The following is a 16,992-nucleotide window of genomic DNA, read 5'->3' as shown; positions in this document are numbered from 1 at the left end:
ATACAGTTGTGTTTCATATCATATTGTACATTATATCACTAGTACTCACTAACTGGATAGCTAAATATCTTGTACTTTTTAACCATCTTCATACAGGTAGCTTTCCCCACTCCCTGACTCTGGTAACCACAAATCTGATCACTTTTTCTATGAGTTTGTTTACTTTTGAATTACAATGGACTTACAACACATTTGTTATTGCTATCATTACAACAGTAAAATTCTACAATAATTCATTTTTAATAAAATTATCTCCTTAATTATTTTGAATTTATTTATTTTTATTTTACAACTGAGGCTTCTGAAAAAGTCTAATCTCATTCTCTTTAATCAAACATGTACTATATATACCTACAGGCAGACTAACATAATTAGCAAAGAATGTCACATTGGAAAAAAATATATATGGTTTCTTATTTCTCAAAGAAAAGCACCAAAGTATTTATCCTGAGAAAACAGGTCAGGCATAGATTTTTTTCATTTTAAGTTATAGAGAGACAACAATCTTTTAATTGCTTAGGGATTTGCGATGTCTTCATTTGTTCCTCCCCACTTCTCACTCTCTCTCCAGCCATTGATGCTTCTCCCAGCCCCCTTGCCTCCAACACAGACCCTCCTAGCTCACCCTTGGATGACTTCTGTACTGACTAATAAAGATGCAAGTTCTGCCTGTATCTTTCTCTTCCTATCTGTAATCATCCTTAACTGCTGACTTTCACCTTAAATTCACTCTCCTTTTGGAATTTCACTTTTCTCTTTTGATGTCTTTGTACAGACCTCAGTTTTATTGGCAAGCACCTCTTTCACTTCATCTTATAATTTTGGTATTTTCCTGAATTACTTCCATAATCATCTCTAATTTATATTCTATTACATTCTTCCTGTCGACTATATCCAAATTGTTACCTTATCTTCCACTTATATACTGATAACTCCTTTTTCCTATCATCTCCAGCAGATTTCCCTGCTTAATTCTAAACCATATCCCCAAGTGCTTACTGATTATCTCTACCTGATATCCTATGGCTACATCAAACACAGAATATCCAATATACCCAAACCTTAACTCAAATTTCTCCTATATTCCTAGATTGTTTGATCATGGGCTTCCCTGGTAGCTCAGATGGTAAAGTGTCTGCCTACAACGCGGGACACCCGGGTTCAATCCCTGGTTTGGGAAGATCCCCTGGAGAAGGAAATGGCAACCCACTCCAGTATTCCTGCCTGGAAAATCCCATGGACTGAGGATCCTGGTAGGCTACAGACCATGGGGTCGCAAAGAGTCAGACACAACTGAGCGACTTCACTTCACTTCATTATCCATCCACACATAGATATTTTCTATCTTTTCTCCTCTAATACCACATTTTTAGATCTGACTCTTAAATGCCTCCAGAATTATTGCTTTTTTTTTTTTTTTTGGTTTGTTTTTCATGCCTCTAGTATAATCTAGCATAGTCGGCCATGACTAAGTGATTGAGGACACACACAGTATAATCTATTTCCTCCAATTCATCTTCCCAGTAAAAATATCTAATCATATTATGTGCTCAGTCTCTTCAGTTGTGTCTGAGTCTTTGCGACCCTATGGGCTATAGCCTGCCAGGATCCTCTATCCATGGGGTTTTCCAGGCAAGAATACTGGAGTGGGTTGCCATGCCCTCTTCCAGGGGATCTTCTCCACCAAGGGAGTGAACCTGGGTCTCCTGCACTGCAGATGGATTCTTTACTCCTAAGCCACTGGGGAAGCCCAGTCAGATTATACCCATGCATAAAAGTCTGCTGTTACTTCACATTGCCTAAAAGATAATGCCCCAACTCCAGTACAGCTTTCATGTCTTAACCCTTGCAACTTTTCCATTTGAATCAACTACCAATCTAGACACGTAATTTACACTCAAATAATTATTTAGTTGTTCCTTGCATTAACATGCCTTTATGCCTCCTATTTGTTTTTCCTGAAATGTCTGTTTCCCTTCTACATCTATGTAACTCTTTCTTATATCTCAAGATTCATCACTGCCTCCAGGGAGTTTGCAGTGGTTAAGAATCCTCCTGCCAATGCAGGAGACTCAAAAGATGTGGGTTCCATCCCTGGGTGTCGAGAAGATGGCCTGGAGAAGGAAATGGCAATCCATTCCAGTATTCTTGCCTGGAAACTCCCATGAACAGAGGCACCTGGCCACTACAGTCTGTGGGGTCACAAAGAGTCAGAAATGACAGAGTGACTGAGCACACACCAGGGAGTTTTCCTAGAAATTTTCAGCCTGGGCTCTATGGCAGCTCTCTCCAGAACACCCTGGTATCCATAGCAACTTTTGCCTATCTCTATCACTTTCCTTACTATATTTTATTTAAATATTCCTTTCAGGTGTCTGCATTAATCTTTAATTCATAAGGTAAAAACTGCCTATATGTTATTTTCTATGTGAGATTTAGCATACACTACACATTCTACAAATGTTTGCTGAATTGTTACTGGCTCCTTGCATTTCTTATGAAGATTAATGATGACTAGATTGAATGACAACCTAATTTGTAGCTATATGCTTTGATAAAAATAATGGCATATTTTGTCTTTGGAACTTTTGAAATCAAACGTGAATTTGGAAAGTATCATAAAAATATGTCTAACAGCAAATGCATATATGTATGAATTAAGGCAAGAATGTTTTTGTGTTTTCCTTCATGTTCTAAGGAAGTGGTATTATTAGTAATTTGGGGGGACTGTTGTAGCAAGTTTATTGGTTTGTTTCAGTTTTATTTTTCACAGGAAATAGTGATCTTTTATCATTAGCAATTTTATGCACATGATACATCTACATTTACATTTACAGTGTATATTCTTTATCACATAGGATATAGGAAAATCCAGTATACATATTTTAAGTATCTTACTGAATATATTTTGTGATTATACTACTATTTGGGCATAAAGTCTTTTAAAATTATTTTGATTCAATTATTTAAATTACTTGTTGAGGTTTTCCTGATAAATTTCATTGCTGCAATAGATTCTGAAAATCTGTAAAAACCACTGAGACAAGCAGAGACATTATCTGACATTTGTATAAGTTCCAAACAAATCAACAGTAAAGAAAATTATCTTTGCTTTAAATATAAAACTTTGCTATAAATAAAACTTTAAATAACATTTGGAAAATACATTTTTATTTTTATGTATCTAATCATAAAGCACAAAAAATAAGATTCTCTTTAAATCAAATACATTAATGACTTAAAATTTTATTTAGGTTCCAGGGAATTCTGACATTAATGATTTGTTCTGAGTGTAGTTTCTGTGAGACAGTTACATGGGCAACTATTGATAATGATTTTACAATATTATTAATTTTTCTCCCCAATTCAGTTTTACTTGTGTCTACTGTCTTTTTCAGCAGCCCACCCACACTAATGCTTTTGTTATTTACCTTCATATTGAGTGTGGCTACTTTCTCTCTGTCAAAGTAATGTCAAAGTAATCTTCACACTGTCAATTTTGTTGGAATGAATTCTATTAACTCTTTTAAAGATGACTGTCCTTTTGTTTGGTATTTGCTATAAGGCTGACTACTTCTACACACAAGCAAAATGCTTCATGCACCATGGTCTGACACATAGACTTATGAAGTTTCTAAAAAGTTGAGGGTTTAATCTTTGGCATAGTATTTCCAATCATGGACTCCTTTCTTATCAGTTTCAGAGATCAAGCTTTCTGCAGCCTTAGCAATTTTTCAGACTTTTTCTTAGGTTATTTTCTTCAGAGAAGCTCTAATGCCTAACATCTCCTCAAGTGATCTTTTCCTATAAAAAAATAATACACAGCACAAAAATCCTTTTAAAAAATTCCCCAAACCTGCTCCATTTAAAAAAATTTAGTGTTCAACATGTTTTTCCTAAAATTATTACCTGCTGACTAAAGTCTTGTCTACAAATGGAATTTTACAACAGCCTATTTAGTCTTTTATGCTTCATATTTTTGTGTTTTCTAGAATTTCAGTGTAAAGCTGTTCAATATTTCAGAATTCTCAACATAACATTTGATATACTATAGCCTTTCTGATAATTCTAATAAATAGCAGCCATTTAATAGGTGTAAAAATCACAATAACTCAAGAAGTTCCAAGTAAGTTTCTGAAGCTGTGTCATTTTCTCTTTACATAGATGCCCTTTACAAGATGCTCAGTCAGATTCCAATTAATTGGAATGTAGCTTTTTGGTTTAATTGGCATTTTTTAGGTAATCTGTGTAGTAAACAAATAAATGAAAATTTCACTGTTTCAGTCTTTCCTTTGAAAGTATTTTTTCCTTTTATTTTTTTTGTCTGGATTGATGAGTGAAGTTATAATAAAATGCAAAGTAACATGTTTAATGATTTGGAATCTTTCAGTGATATATACATAGTGAGCAACATAAAGTATAAATGGAAATAATAAACTGTAAAGGGAAATATGGCTAAAGCTGAACTGGCTCAAGGTATGCACTTATTTTGTGCTTTTTTTTTTCAGCCTCTTTAATAAGCTTTGTCATTATCATCTGCCCCATTTTCTACAGAAGTCTAGAAATACCTAGAAGTCATACCCTGGCTGGTTTGAGTCTTTAGATATGTTTCATTTTCCATAGTAAGTACTTTTTGTTAATTCCAGACTATAAAATGCAAAATATATGATATGAAAATTCAGACTATTTAGTTTTCACTTTATTAGAAGTAGGTTCACAAAAACAGAGAACTCTTCTATATTATTTTAATGCTAAATCATCAATGCCTATAACAATGTGTAGGACACACTAATGAATTTGAATTTCCATCTCATGCATAAGAAATATAAAATGAATGAAATAAATCTGAATAATTGAGTGCTTAAGTACTAAACACTCTTTTCCTATTATCATGTGACTGTGAAATAATTAGTGAAAATGTATTTATGAGTTAGATATAAGTGAACAAAAATAAGTCTTTCTCTCCTGAATGTGCTAAATTTGCATGCTAGAAGAAATACAATGAACAAGAAATGGAATCTTCTCTCAAGTTGCTTACAGTGTACCAAAGGAAAGGATATGCATAAAGTTTTGAGTAGACAGGACAAACTTCGGTCAAAATGTATTATATATTCTAGATAATACTAGAACCACAGGTTTGAGATTGAATTAGGTGAATGTAAGAACCTTAATGATGAGATCTTTTTTGGTAAGATTATATAGCATATTTTCTCACTATTTTTAATCCAAAGGTTTTTCTCACACTTGGTAAAGAAATAATGTGTGTCTTGATTTTCAAGAGTCTAATCTGGAGATTCAAGAAGAGGGCATGGAAATAAAAGACAGAGAGTTGGAAGTATGAACCAAATGGTTGCAAATCCTTAAGTCGTCAAAATCAAAACTGATCTGGAATACATGGATTGAAGGAAAAGTCAAAGGCCTAAAACTCAAATTTAAATTCCGATAAAACTTTCTTTCTTAGAAGAAATAACCATTAGAGAGGCAAAATCAATATGACCCATTTCAAATACAGCATCTGAATCTGTTTTGTAGATTTTAAAATAACTGGATAACTACATGTGTTTGGCAGATGATATATACTTTGGCAGCCTCATACTTTGGGCACCTGATGCAAGGAGTCTACTCATTGGAAAAGATCCTGATTCTGGAAAGACTGAGGGGAGGAGGATAAGAGGGTGACAGAGGATGAGATAGTTGGATGGCATCAATGACTCAATGGATATGAGTTTAAGCAAACTCCAGGAGATAGTGAAAGACAGGGAAGCCTGGTGTGCTGTAGTCCACGGGGTCACAAAGATTTGGACACAACTTAGTGACTGAACAACAATGAACAACAACATAGCAGATAAGGCAAGATGAAGGTTTTTCAAGAACTTTGATTCTAAACTTTTTTGGAAGAGTGTTAAAACCACTAGGAATATAATGAAATTATAGACCCACTCTCTCCTCAGGGGAAAAATAATAATGATTTACAATTTTGTGCATTTTTTGGAAGGTCATAGACCTCTGAGATCTAAAACCTATTCCAGAATAATGTTCTTAATAACACTGAAACCAGTTTTTAACCATCATTTCACACTTGCATAAAATTTTAATTGTTCTAAATTCATACCTATACAAACTGGTGGGCTGGGCTGCCAGAAGTATCGATTTTCTACCTGAATGCAGGTTATTCTTTCCTCTCCTTGAAGTTCATATCCTGGGTCACACTGAAAAACCACAGTGTCTCCAGGTTCTCGTCCATCCCCATTTCGAGTTCCATTCATAGGAACCCCTGGGTCACGACACGCAGTGGCAACAGAACCTGTGAACAGACAGAAACAAATGTTTAGTTTTGATGCCAACCAAAATCAATTTCAAAGTTCCAGACCTCATATTTGAGAGGCTTCTACATGTCTACATGCTTAAAAAAAAATAACTTAAGAATGCCTGGGTTGTAATTCCCTGTGCTATACAAATATATCCTTGTTGCTTTTTAAATGAGGTATAATTCCCTGATGGCTCAGCAGGTAAAGAATCCGTCTGCAATGCCGGACTTGTGAGTTCAATCCTTGGGTCAGTAAGATCCTTTGGAGGAGCAAATGGCTACCCACTCCACTATTCTTGCCTGGAAAATCCCATGGGCAGAAGAGCCTGTTGGGCTACAGATCATAGGGTCGCAAAGAATTGGACATGATTGAGCATGCACATATATTGCATATATAATATATAAAAATTATCTATGCTGTACATCTGAAATTAATATAACATTGTAAATCAACAAAACCTCAATTTGATAAAAAATATTGCTAATTTTTAAATACCTGCATAATAAATACTTTTAAATTGTTTTTTCATAAATAATTTATTTGTTAACTTGCTTCAAGTAGTAACATGACATTTTAGTAGCTAAATAATAAATCTACTCAATATTCATTATTTTGATGCTCTGTGAGAAACATTGTGAAGAGGATGAAGAGACAGCTGCAAATTAGAAGAATATATTTGCTTGGCCTATATATCACAAAGTACTAGTATCTAGAATATATGAAGAACTCTTAGAACTAGGGAAAAAAAAAAGAAGAAAAAATCGAATTACAAAATGGGCAAAAAACATTTCAATAAAGGGGATATCAGATGGCACATGAAAAGATGTTCAGCATCATTAACCACTAAAGAAATGCAAATTAAAACCACAATGAGATACCTATCAAATTAGCTAAAATTAAAAAAAAAAATATGGCAACACCAAATGCTGGGAAGATTCTTTAAAAAAAAAGAAAGAAAATGAATTACACATACACTTTTGGTAGAAATGTAAAATTGTACAGCCACTCTGGAAAGACGACACTTCCTTGAAAAAATAAATATAAGCTTACCATGACCCAGTAAGTGTACTCTTTCATATTTATTCCAGTGAAACGACAACCTGTGTTGACATAAAAATTTGAACATGGATGTTCACAGGAGTTTTCTTTGTCAGAACTAAAGACTAAGAGGACTTCCCTGGTGGCTCAAATGGTAAAACGTCTGTCTACAATGCAGGAGACCTGGGTTCGATCCTTGGGTCGGGAAGATTCCCTGGAGAAGGAAATGGCAACCCACTCCAGTACTCATGCATGGACAGAGGAGCCTGGTGTCCCTGGGGCTGCAAAGAGTCAGACACCGAGTGACTTCACTTCTTCTGCAAAGACTAAGAACAAACCTAACGTCCTTCAACAGGTGAACCATTAAACTCAATTCATACCATGGAATATTGCTCAGCAATAAAAAAGGAATGCTGATACATAGGACATCTTAGGTGTATCTGAAAGCAATTATGATGAGTAAAAAAATACAATAGCCTCTACTGAGGTAACATTCTTGAAGTGACAGAATTACAAAGCAGGAAAACAGATTACTAGTTACCAAACATTGTAGGGGGGGAGATGGAAGGGGATGACTATGACTATAAAACACTCAAAAGAGGGATCTTTGTGATGGAATTGCATTGTGGTTTGCTTCTGGTGGTGGTGATCAAATCTACATAAAACTATATAAACAAAATAAACATACACCCACAAAGGAGCATATGTAAAATTAATGAAATCTGAATAAGGTTTGTGGATTGTATCAATGTCAATTTTCTGGTTGTGATATTGTGCTATAGTTATACAAGAAAGTGCCATTGGAGGGAATTGGGTAAAGGATATACAGATCTCTATTATTTCTGACAACTGTATAGAAATCTAAAATTATCTAAATTTTAGTTTAAAAAATCATTAGAGGAGAGTAGTATGGTACTACAGGAAAACAACTGTTCTTTTATTAATATATACAATATATGGCACATTTAATAATATAATTAACTACATCATACAGGTTAATGGAATAGGAACAGCTTAATTATTTTGAATTACTACAAAGCAGATATACTCTAAAGCAAATGATAATTAAATATCAAGACAAACAATTAACTTTTTCATTTAAGCTATTATTAAACTATATTCATAAATGTAGGTTCAGTACTTGTATACATTATTTTTTAAACTACATATTAAAGTACAAAAATTGCTGGATTACAGACACATAACTAGTATTCATTCATTTATTCACTAACTTAATATATTCGAGGTGTGTTGGGTGCTAGGAATACAAAGGGGAAATAAGCAGACACCAAAGTGAACGGACTTTGAATTGTTCAAACTGTGTAGTAGTGGCCCCTATGAACAGATTCTGTTGCATACATCCCTAGGAGGTTAATAACCAGGCACACAGGTAGGTAGGTAGCTATAGATAGATAGATACATACATACATAGATACATAGTTTCATCAATATACCAATCAATCTGTTTTAATCCACCAGGCATTCTTTTTGTAGCTCATCTGCTTAATACACATACATACACAACAAAGAAATGAGAGGATCTCACATAAATATTGTAATGTTTTGACTCTCCAAGTCATTTGGGATCAAGGGGACTATATCAATTTAAAAAATAACAAAAACTCTAATATTTGTGGTATGCATAAAAGCTGAAATGACAAAAAAGTGATTTCATATATATATATATATATATATATATATATATATATATACATGCACACACACATAATCACACACATATATGTATACATACACACATATATAACACACAAAAAATGAATAGAACAAATTGTTTAATATACCTTGGAAAGAGTGAAAGTTATTTTTAAAGGGTTACTTTTTAAAGGGTTACTTTTTAAAAAGGTTACAAAATGTAGACTACAAATGTCATTTTACCTATCACTTAAATTAAAACCATGTATCATTATATACATCATCAGCAATCTTACAGTTTTGCTTCATTGTACTGATAACTAGCATTTCTGAACAATGGCCAAGGACAAGGACTTAACATGTATAATTCATTTCATTCTACTAACAACCCAATCAGTCAAGTGCCATTATTGTTCTTAAATATTTTAGAGGTGCAAAAACTAAAGTTTAGGAAGATTAAGTAACTTTTTAAATATTACAGAAATTAGAGTGCAGAACCAAGGTTTACACCCCAGTTAGTCTGGTTTCAGAAGTCAAATTTTTAAATAATACAGGAGAATGTCCTCTTCTAACTGTTAACTGTCCTCAAGGTACAATTTCTTTCTCGGTTAAATATAATAAACCTCATTAAGAAATTATTAAAAATACAGAGAGTACATCCATAAACAGAAATGCTATAGTGTGCATAAACGTGTCTATCTTAAAATATTCAAATGATCTTTTGAGTTATTTTTAGTTGATAATAGAATAAAAATCAAACTCATATGGGAGAATATGGAGGGAAGCGGGGCAGGGGCATGGTTCCAATTTCCAAGTGGATCTGTTCTCTAATACCTATCAGTGTTCCTTAGCAGAACACCCATCAGGCATTACAGTGTCTTGCAATTACAATCTTTTAATATTGATAGACACTTTTTTGGTAAATTTTTGGGATAAACTCAGTTATTAAGTTTTTCTTGAATTGCTCTGGGATGGTTTCCACTAACACTAAAACTGATCTATGAATTGGCTTTACAATATAAAATACAATAAAATATACAATATACAAAATAAAACACAATAAAAGTGGATTGGGATGTTCTACAAAGATTTACACTTAGCAAGTTTTCATTGGAAAGGAGTGATATAAATGTAAAATATGCTACAGCTATCAAACTGAAGAGAAGAACGATATAAAAGGTAATGAAAACAATTTATTTTGTTGTTGCTTTTATCGTTATTGAGGCTTCCTATGTGCTGGACTCTTGCATCTGCAAAAAACTTGAAGCTTAGTATGAGCATTCTCAAAAGTAAAAATGTACATACAGCAATGTTACACAAATACTGAAATGAAAGCAGTTAGTATAACTGTGGCTTACCAGAATTTGAGAGAAAAAAGATGTTTGGGCCCTATCATCCGATTTACTATGCTTCAGGATTTAAATTGGAACCTGGTAACTAAAATCTGAAGGCCTCAATATGACAGCTAATATATGTAAAAATATTCATTTGCCTTTGGGGCTGGTTGACTTGAAGGAAGAGAGGTGGTAAAACTGTACCATATCTTTTCTCTTAATTAATAAATTAGGAGTAAGATTTTAAAACAAAATAGAGAACGACAGGGTTTAGTAAAAGACCAAATATTTTTCTTCTTGGAATTACTTGAGTTCTAAAGGCAATTAGTTAAATATACATAGAAACAATGACTTGCTGTGAATGCTATTGTCTATTTTTTTACTTATTCAAAGTTTAATCTCTATACTGGCTATTCACTGTGTTTGTGGGTAGGCAAAATAACATTTATTTTGGCATCAATCATTTTTGTTTTATGTATTAAAACAAAAGCTATAGCCATTGAAGAAAATAAATAACCATTTAAAACGCCATGGACTGAAATAATCTCACAAAATTAGCATGATTTAAAAGCAATTATATAATATTAGAAAATAGTATTAGGAACGTGTAAAAATAGGTTAAGAATCATTATTTGACATTTATTGTTTAATTTTATGGAACATACAATTCCCATGATAAATAATTCTCATTTGCTTTTATTTTTGCTGTCTTATATATACATATATATATATATATATATATATATATATATATAAAACACAGGATGTTTTTTGTTATTATTTTAATTTATCAACTATTTTATATATATAAAATCTAAAAAGCTACACATTAGAAATAATGTATTTGCCACCAAATTATTAACATAGATAATTTCTACTTATTTTCCTAAATTCTTTAGTTCAAATTACTTCAAATTTGATTGCTGAAACGAATATCTGCATTTTTTTCTATTAGGTTTAAGTATGACATTCTTGATTTTTCTTAATAAAAATATGTAAGGTAAGCACAAATTCTAACAGAGATAAAAGGTCTTAACAATCTTGCCTCATCTGTAATGATATAAAGAAAGGAACATTGTAGAAAATGCATATAATAGGCTTAAATGCTATCCTATCCAAATAAAGCTTGGATGTAACTTTCAAAACCTAATGAAATTGACAATGAAAAATAACTTCCTTTCTTTATCTTTCCCCCCAAAAGGAATGGGCATTTATATTTTGGTTAGTAAAGAATAGGAATTATCAAGTGTTTCAGAGCTCTTAGACCAGTTGATTATTCAATAGAAACTATAATAGTCACAGGGAAAAGGTATATAAATAGAAGAGAATGTGATTAGTAAAGCAATATGTAATATTTATTGGACACTTGCTATCTTTTAAACACTTGTACTATGAGCTGTTTCTCATTGGATTCACAAGAAGTCTGGACACTATTATTATCCACATTTTTCCAATGAGAAAATTAAGGCTTAAAAATGATAGCCCTGCTCTCTATCATATAGCTGTTTAAAGAGGACAAAGTGCCCTATGCACACATGAGACCATAACCAAGGGACATTTCTTAAGTAAAAATGATAGAACCTTTGTAATAAAAAGTACTGAGACTGTGAATCATAGTATGGAGCACAAGTGAAATCATGACTTCAATGGAAATTTCTAAAATATGTTCAGTTCAGTTGCTCAGTTGTGCCCCACTCTTTGCAACCCCATGAATCGCAGCTCGCCAGGCCTCCCTGTCCATCACCAACTCCCAGAGTTTACCCAAGCTCATGACCATCGAGTTGGTGATGCCATCTAGCCATCTCCTCATTATTACTCCTTAAATGTCACTGTAAAATCAGAAGAAAAACTACCTTTTGTGCCTATCATCCCGATAGGAGAAATAAAAAAACCTACATATTTAATAACATTTAACTTTAAATATATTAATTTCTTACTTAAATTGCACAGATATTAACAATGCAGTCTTATTCACAGAAATCCATTGGTATACATTGTGTCAAACTGAAAAAAAGTCTGTTTATCTAAGAAAGAGATATATGTGGAACAATTATATGCAACATGAATGACAATTAGAATCAATACCAATAAAACAATAATGATTATGATTATTGTCTCTATTGAGAGCACATATTGTACAAAACACTTTACTAGAAGCTAAATTTATATACTCAGACTAAAACACAAATCCTTATGAAGTATTATCATCCCTATCCTAAATGAGTAATACAAGCTTCCTATCATATTATGTGCTTATTCTTAGCAGATGTGGAATTTGAACTCAAGAAACAGCAGGGCTCCGAAGTATTAGAGTATACCGTCTCATTACAAATCTACCACATTACCAGATAAAACAATAAAAAGGCATGCCTGGCTAATGGAACTTTGACAGTTGTTTCTTAATGAAAGAACTGGGCCAAAAAAGTTAGAACTAGTTCAAAACAGAAAGGCAAAAGCAGTTTATAACCCATTTCTTGTTCCTGATACTTCACTATAAAGGGAAACAAAAAAGAAAGACTCAGGGTTATTTTGTAGGTATTGTTAGAAGTAATAAAAATAAAATTTAACCTGATATATGCTGAATTTGGGCTTCACGGGTAGCACTGAATCTGCCTGCCTGCCAATGCAGCAGACATAAGAGTAAGAGATGTGGGTTCAGTCCCTGGATCTGGAAGATCCCCTGGAGGAGGACACAGCAACCCACTCCAGTATTCTTGCCTGGAGAATGCTATGGACCGAGGAGTCTGGTAGGCTACGATCCATGGGGTCACAAAGAGTTCGACACAACTGAAGCAACAGTACATCACACAGAATGCCAAATTTAGCCACGTATGTGCCAAATGGTATTAAGTGATTACAGTAACAAGGACATCTCCCTCCAGATGTTTTCCTCATTCTCTCTCTTCTTCCTGCTCTCTCTCTCTCTTTTTTTTTTTCAGAACTCTTTCCTTACAGTTCTTTAAGAGAATAGAAGCAGTAAAGTAGGAACACCCTCACTGAGTCTCTGGCATCTGTACTCACATTCTCTGCTTCCTCTCCTGTCGCAATGAAGAAGATGTCCTTGCTCTGTGTAAGGCTAAACCTAGTTCTTGTGCTGCAAAGGCTTCATTCCTAAATATTTTTCATCTCTTCTAATTCACTAAGTTTTCCTTCTGTACTGAGTCACAACCAGTAACATACAAATGTGACTTATAACTTCCATCTTAAATAAACAAACTCTTCATTACATTCCCATCCTCTTTCAATTGTTTTCTTGTTCCCTTCCTTTCTTTAGTAGAACATTTATTAAACATCTGTCCTGAGGGAGATATCTATACAACTGTCTCCAATTTTATCAGCCATATTCATTTATGCTAATTATATATATATATGTTTTTGTATGTAATTAAAAAAAGAATTTATATTCAAGTGAGGAAAGTTTATATTAGTATTACTTAGGAATTGTTTTTACAATGTTTTCAGTCTTTACCAATAGTCTAAATCCACTGAAAGAGTTAAATGCATTTATTGTTAAGCAACAGGGAACCTTATCAAATCAAGCTTTGCTACACCCTATGGATAAACAGTCCTCATATATAAGACATTGAAGAGAATCTTGCATAAGAGTTAAAAATAGTTCATCAAGTAAATATGTGTGAAATGAATGAATGAATGAACGAAACTATAGTTACTTCAATGTATGCTTAAGCTTTATTTATAATTTAGGATTCACTTCACACTGGGAAACATTTACCCCAAGTGCAGTAACAACATTTATATTACATTTTAATTTGTGTTCCTCTATCTGGATAACCTGAGGCCATTTTTAGAACAATATAGATAGCACTAAATAGTACAGAAAATGACTGTTATCTCCATTTTTATAACTCATCAGTACTGCGAATATACTTCTGACTTTTCATTTTACGTTTGTTTTCATCTAATTTAATTAGAAATGTGCATTTCACCTAAAATGGTCCTAACTAACACATGCACATGTTTCAAATATATTATGGATGATAATTCGGAGAAAACGTTTGAATTACCATCTTGGTTACCCTGGGCTAATTAATACTCCAGTTTTCTTATGGCATTGCTTTGTACAACAAAGAAAAAATACACTAAAATCACTTAGAAGTTCTTGCATGTCCTTTCTGTTCAGAAAGCTGATTTTTTGGTATAAATTTGTTAATCTCAAGAACTTTTGGAAAGCCTCAGATTTGATACAATTGGATAAATAATACTATCAAAAGCAGAAGAATTATACTGTAGTAAGAAAGGGACTGAAAGATGACGCTGTGAAAGTGCTGCATTCAATATGCCAGCAAATTTGGAAAACTCAGCAGTGGCCACAGGATGGGAAAAGGTCAGTTTTCATTCCAAGCCCTAGAAAGGCAATCCCAAAGAATGGTCAAACTACCACACAATTGCACTCATTTCACACGCTAGTAAAGTAATGCTCAAAATTCTCCAAGCAAGGCTTTAGCAATATGTGAACCGAGAACTTCCAGATGTTCAAGCTGATTTTAGAAAAGGCAGAGGAACCAGAGATCAAATTGCCAACATCTGCTAGATCATCGTAAAAGCAAGAGAGCTTCAGAAAAACATCTATTACTGCTTTATTGACTATGCCAAAGCCTTGGACTGTGTAGATCACAATAAACTGTGGAAAATTCTGAAAGAGATGGGAAGACCAGACCACCTGACCTGCCTCTTGAGAAATCTGTATGCAGGTCAGGAAGCAACAGTTAGAACTGGACATGGAACAACAGACTGGTTCAAAATAGGAAAAGAAGTATGACAAGGCTGTATATTGTCATCTTACTTATTTAACTTATATGCAGAGTACATCATGAGAAAGCTGGGCCTGAATAAGTACAAGCTGGAATCAAGATTGCCAGGAGAAATATCAATAACCTCAGATATACAGATGACACCACCCTTATGGCAGAGAGTGAAGAGGAACTAAAAAGACTCTTGATGAAAGTGAAAGAGGAGAGTGAAAAAGTTGGCTTAAAGCTCAACATTCAGAAAACTAAGATCCTGGCATCTGGTCCCATCACTTCATGGGAAATAGATGGGGAAACAGTGAAAACAGTGTCAGACTATTTTTTTGGGCTCCAAAATCACTGCAGATGGTGATTGCAGCCATTAAATTAAAAGACACTCACTCACTTGATGTAAAGTAATTAGCCTCCAAATAATAAAAATAAATGGAAAAAAAAAAAGACACTCACTCCTTGGAAGGAAAGTTATGACCAACCTAGATAGCATATTAAAAAGCAGAGACATTACTTTGCCAACAAAGGTCCATCTGGTCAAGGCTATGGTTTTTCCAGTGGCCATGTATGGATGTGAGAGTTGGACTGTGAGGAAAGCTGAACGCCGAAAAGTTGATACTTCTGAACTGTGGTGTTGGAGAAGACTCTTGAGAGTTCCTTGGACTGCAAAGAGATCCAAGCAGTCCATTCTAAAGGAGATCAGTCCTGGGTGCTCATTGGAAGGACTGATGCTGAAGCTGAAACTCCAATACTTTGGCCACCTCATGCGAAGAGTTGACTCATTGGAAAAGACCCTGATGCTGGGAGGGATTGGGGGCAGGAGGAGAAGGGGACGAAAGAGAATGAGATGGCTGGATGGCATCACCGGCTCGATAGGCATGAGTTTGAGTAAACTTCTGGAGTTGGTGATGGACAGGGAGGCCTGGTGTGCTGCGATTCATGGGGTCACAAGGAGTCGGACACGACTGAGCAACTGCACTGAACTGAAGAAAGAGTCACTGATCAGACTGCCTTAGTTCCCTGAATTTTGTCTGCCTTGTCAGTAAAACTGACTTAGTAATAATTTACCTGACTGATTTAGTATTAGAAAAAATCTTAAAGTATTATTCTAACAATTACATTGCATAATTGAAAATTATATGATATGAAAATGTCAATTCTAAGATAAAGACCAGTAGATTTTACTATTCACTGTGTACTCTAAGAAGTAGTTGTATATTTTGCTGCAATATGTCAAGAAACTTCAGCAAGGTCATGGTCCAAATTTGGTATTCACAAGGCCTTATACTGTCCTCTTCAGTTTTATTGCCTTATACTTTTGTATTGACTAAGAAATGACACTATATTCTCCACTTCACTATCAATAAGGAAATCAAGTTGAGTAATAGGAATATTTAACCTGGAAGGAATCTCATTCAGAATCAAATCAATCAGAAAATATTTGACATGCAGATGGTAAACTAGAGGTTGATTTCACCCTGGAGATTTCTGCCCTTGATTGAGTCCTTGATTTGTATGAGATCCACCAATTTTATAAAGAATGTTCAACATCATTATTAGGCCTACACTCTGCCAGCTACTCAGCAATGTGGCTATATTTAGAATTTCATTATGTTTCGGAAACACCTAATGATATGGCAAATAAGGTTATAGTAGATGACAAGATGACAGAGATATTCCATGCATGGGATGCAAAAGAAACCTCAAAGCTAGTGTTGTAGTATACTTTCAAGTACTTTGTATAAACATACTGTAAAAAAAATACATATTTACTCATTTATTCACCACATAATTATTGTAAACCCACTAGAAGCCAAGTATGCTTGGTATTGGAGATGCATTTTAATAAGATGACCCTGAATATTCACTGGAAGGACTGATGTTGAAGCTGAATCTCCA

General features: G+C 34.0%; 1 protein-coding gene across 5 annotated transcripts in view; it reads right to left on the bottom strand.

The window, feature by feature from the left end:
• The window catches only part of CSMD3 (CUB and Sushi multiple domains 3), a 1,331,483-nt gene that overhangs the window by 294,195 nt on the left and 1,020,296 nt on the right, over positions 1-16,992 (bottom strand). For all 5 annotated transcript variants that reach the window (XM_070477231.1, XM_070477232.1, XM_070477233.1 and 2 more), the window contains one exon: positions 6,113-6,304. In XM_070477231.1, the coding sequence (XP_070333332.1) occupies positions 6,113-6,304 (192 nt within the window). The remainder of the gene's footprint in view (positions 1-6,112; positions 6,305-16,992) is intronic.

This window comes from Odocoileus virginianus, chromosome 15, assembly GCF_023699985.2.
Source record: "Odocoileus virginianus isolate 20LAN1187 ecotype Illinois chromosome 15, Ovbor_1.2, whole genome shotgun sequence".
NCBI classification, from domain to species: Eukaryota; Metazoa; Chordata; class Mammalia; order Artiodactyla; family Cervidae; genus Odocoileus; species Odocoileus virginianus.
Note: the sequence above shows the minus strand (reverse complement) of the source record. Positions and strands in the feature narration are given on the sequence as shown.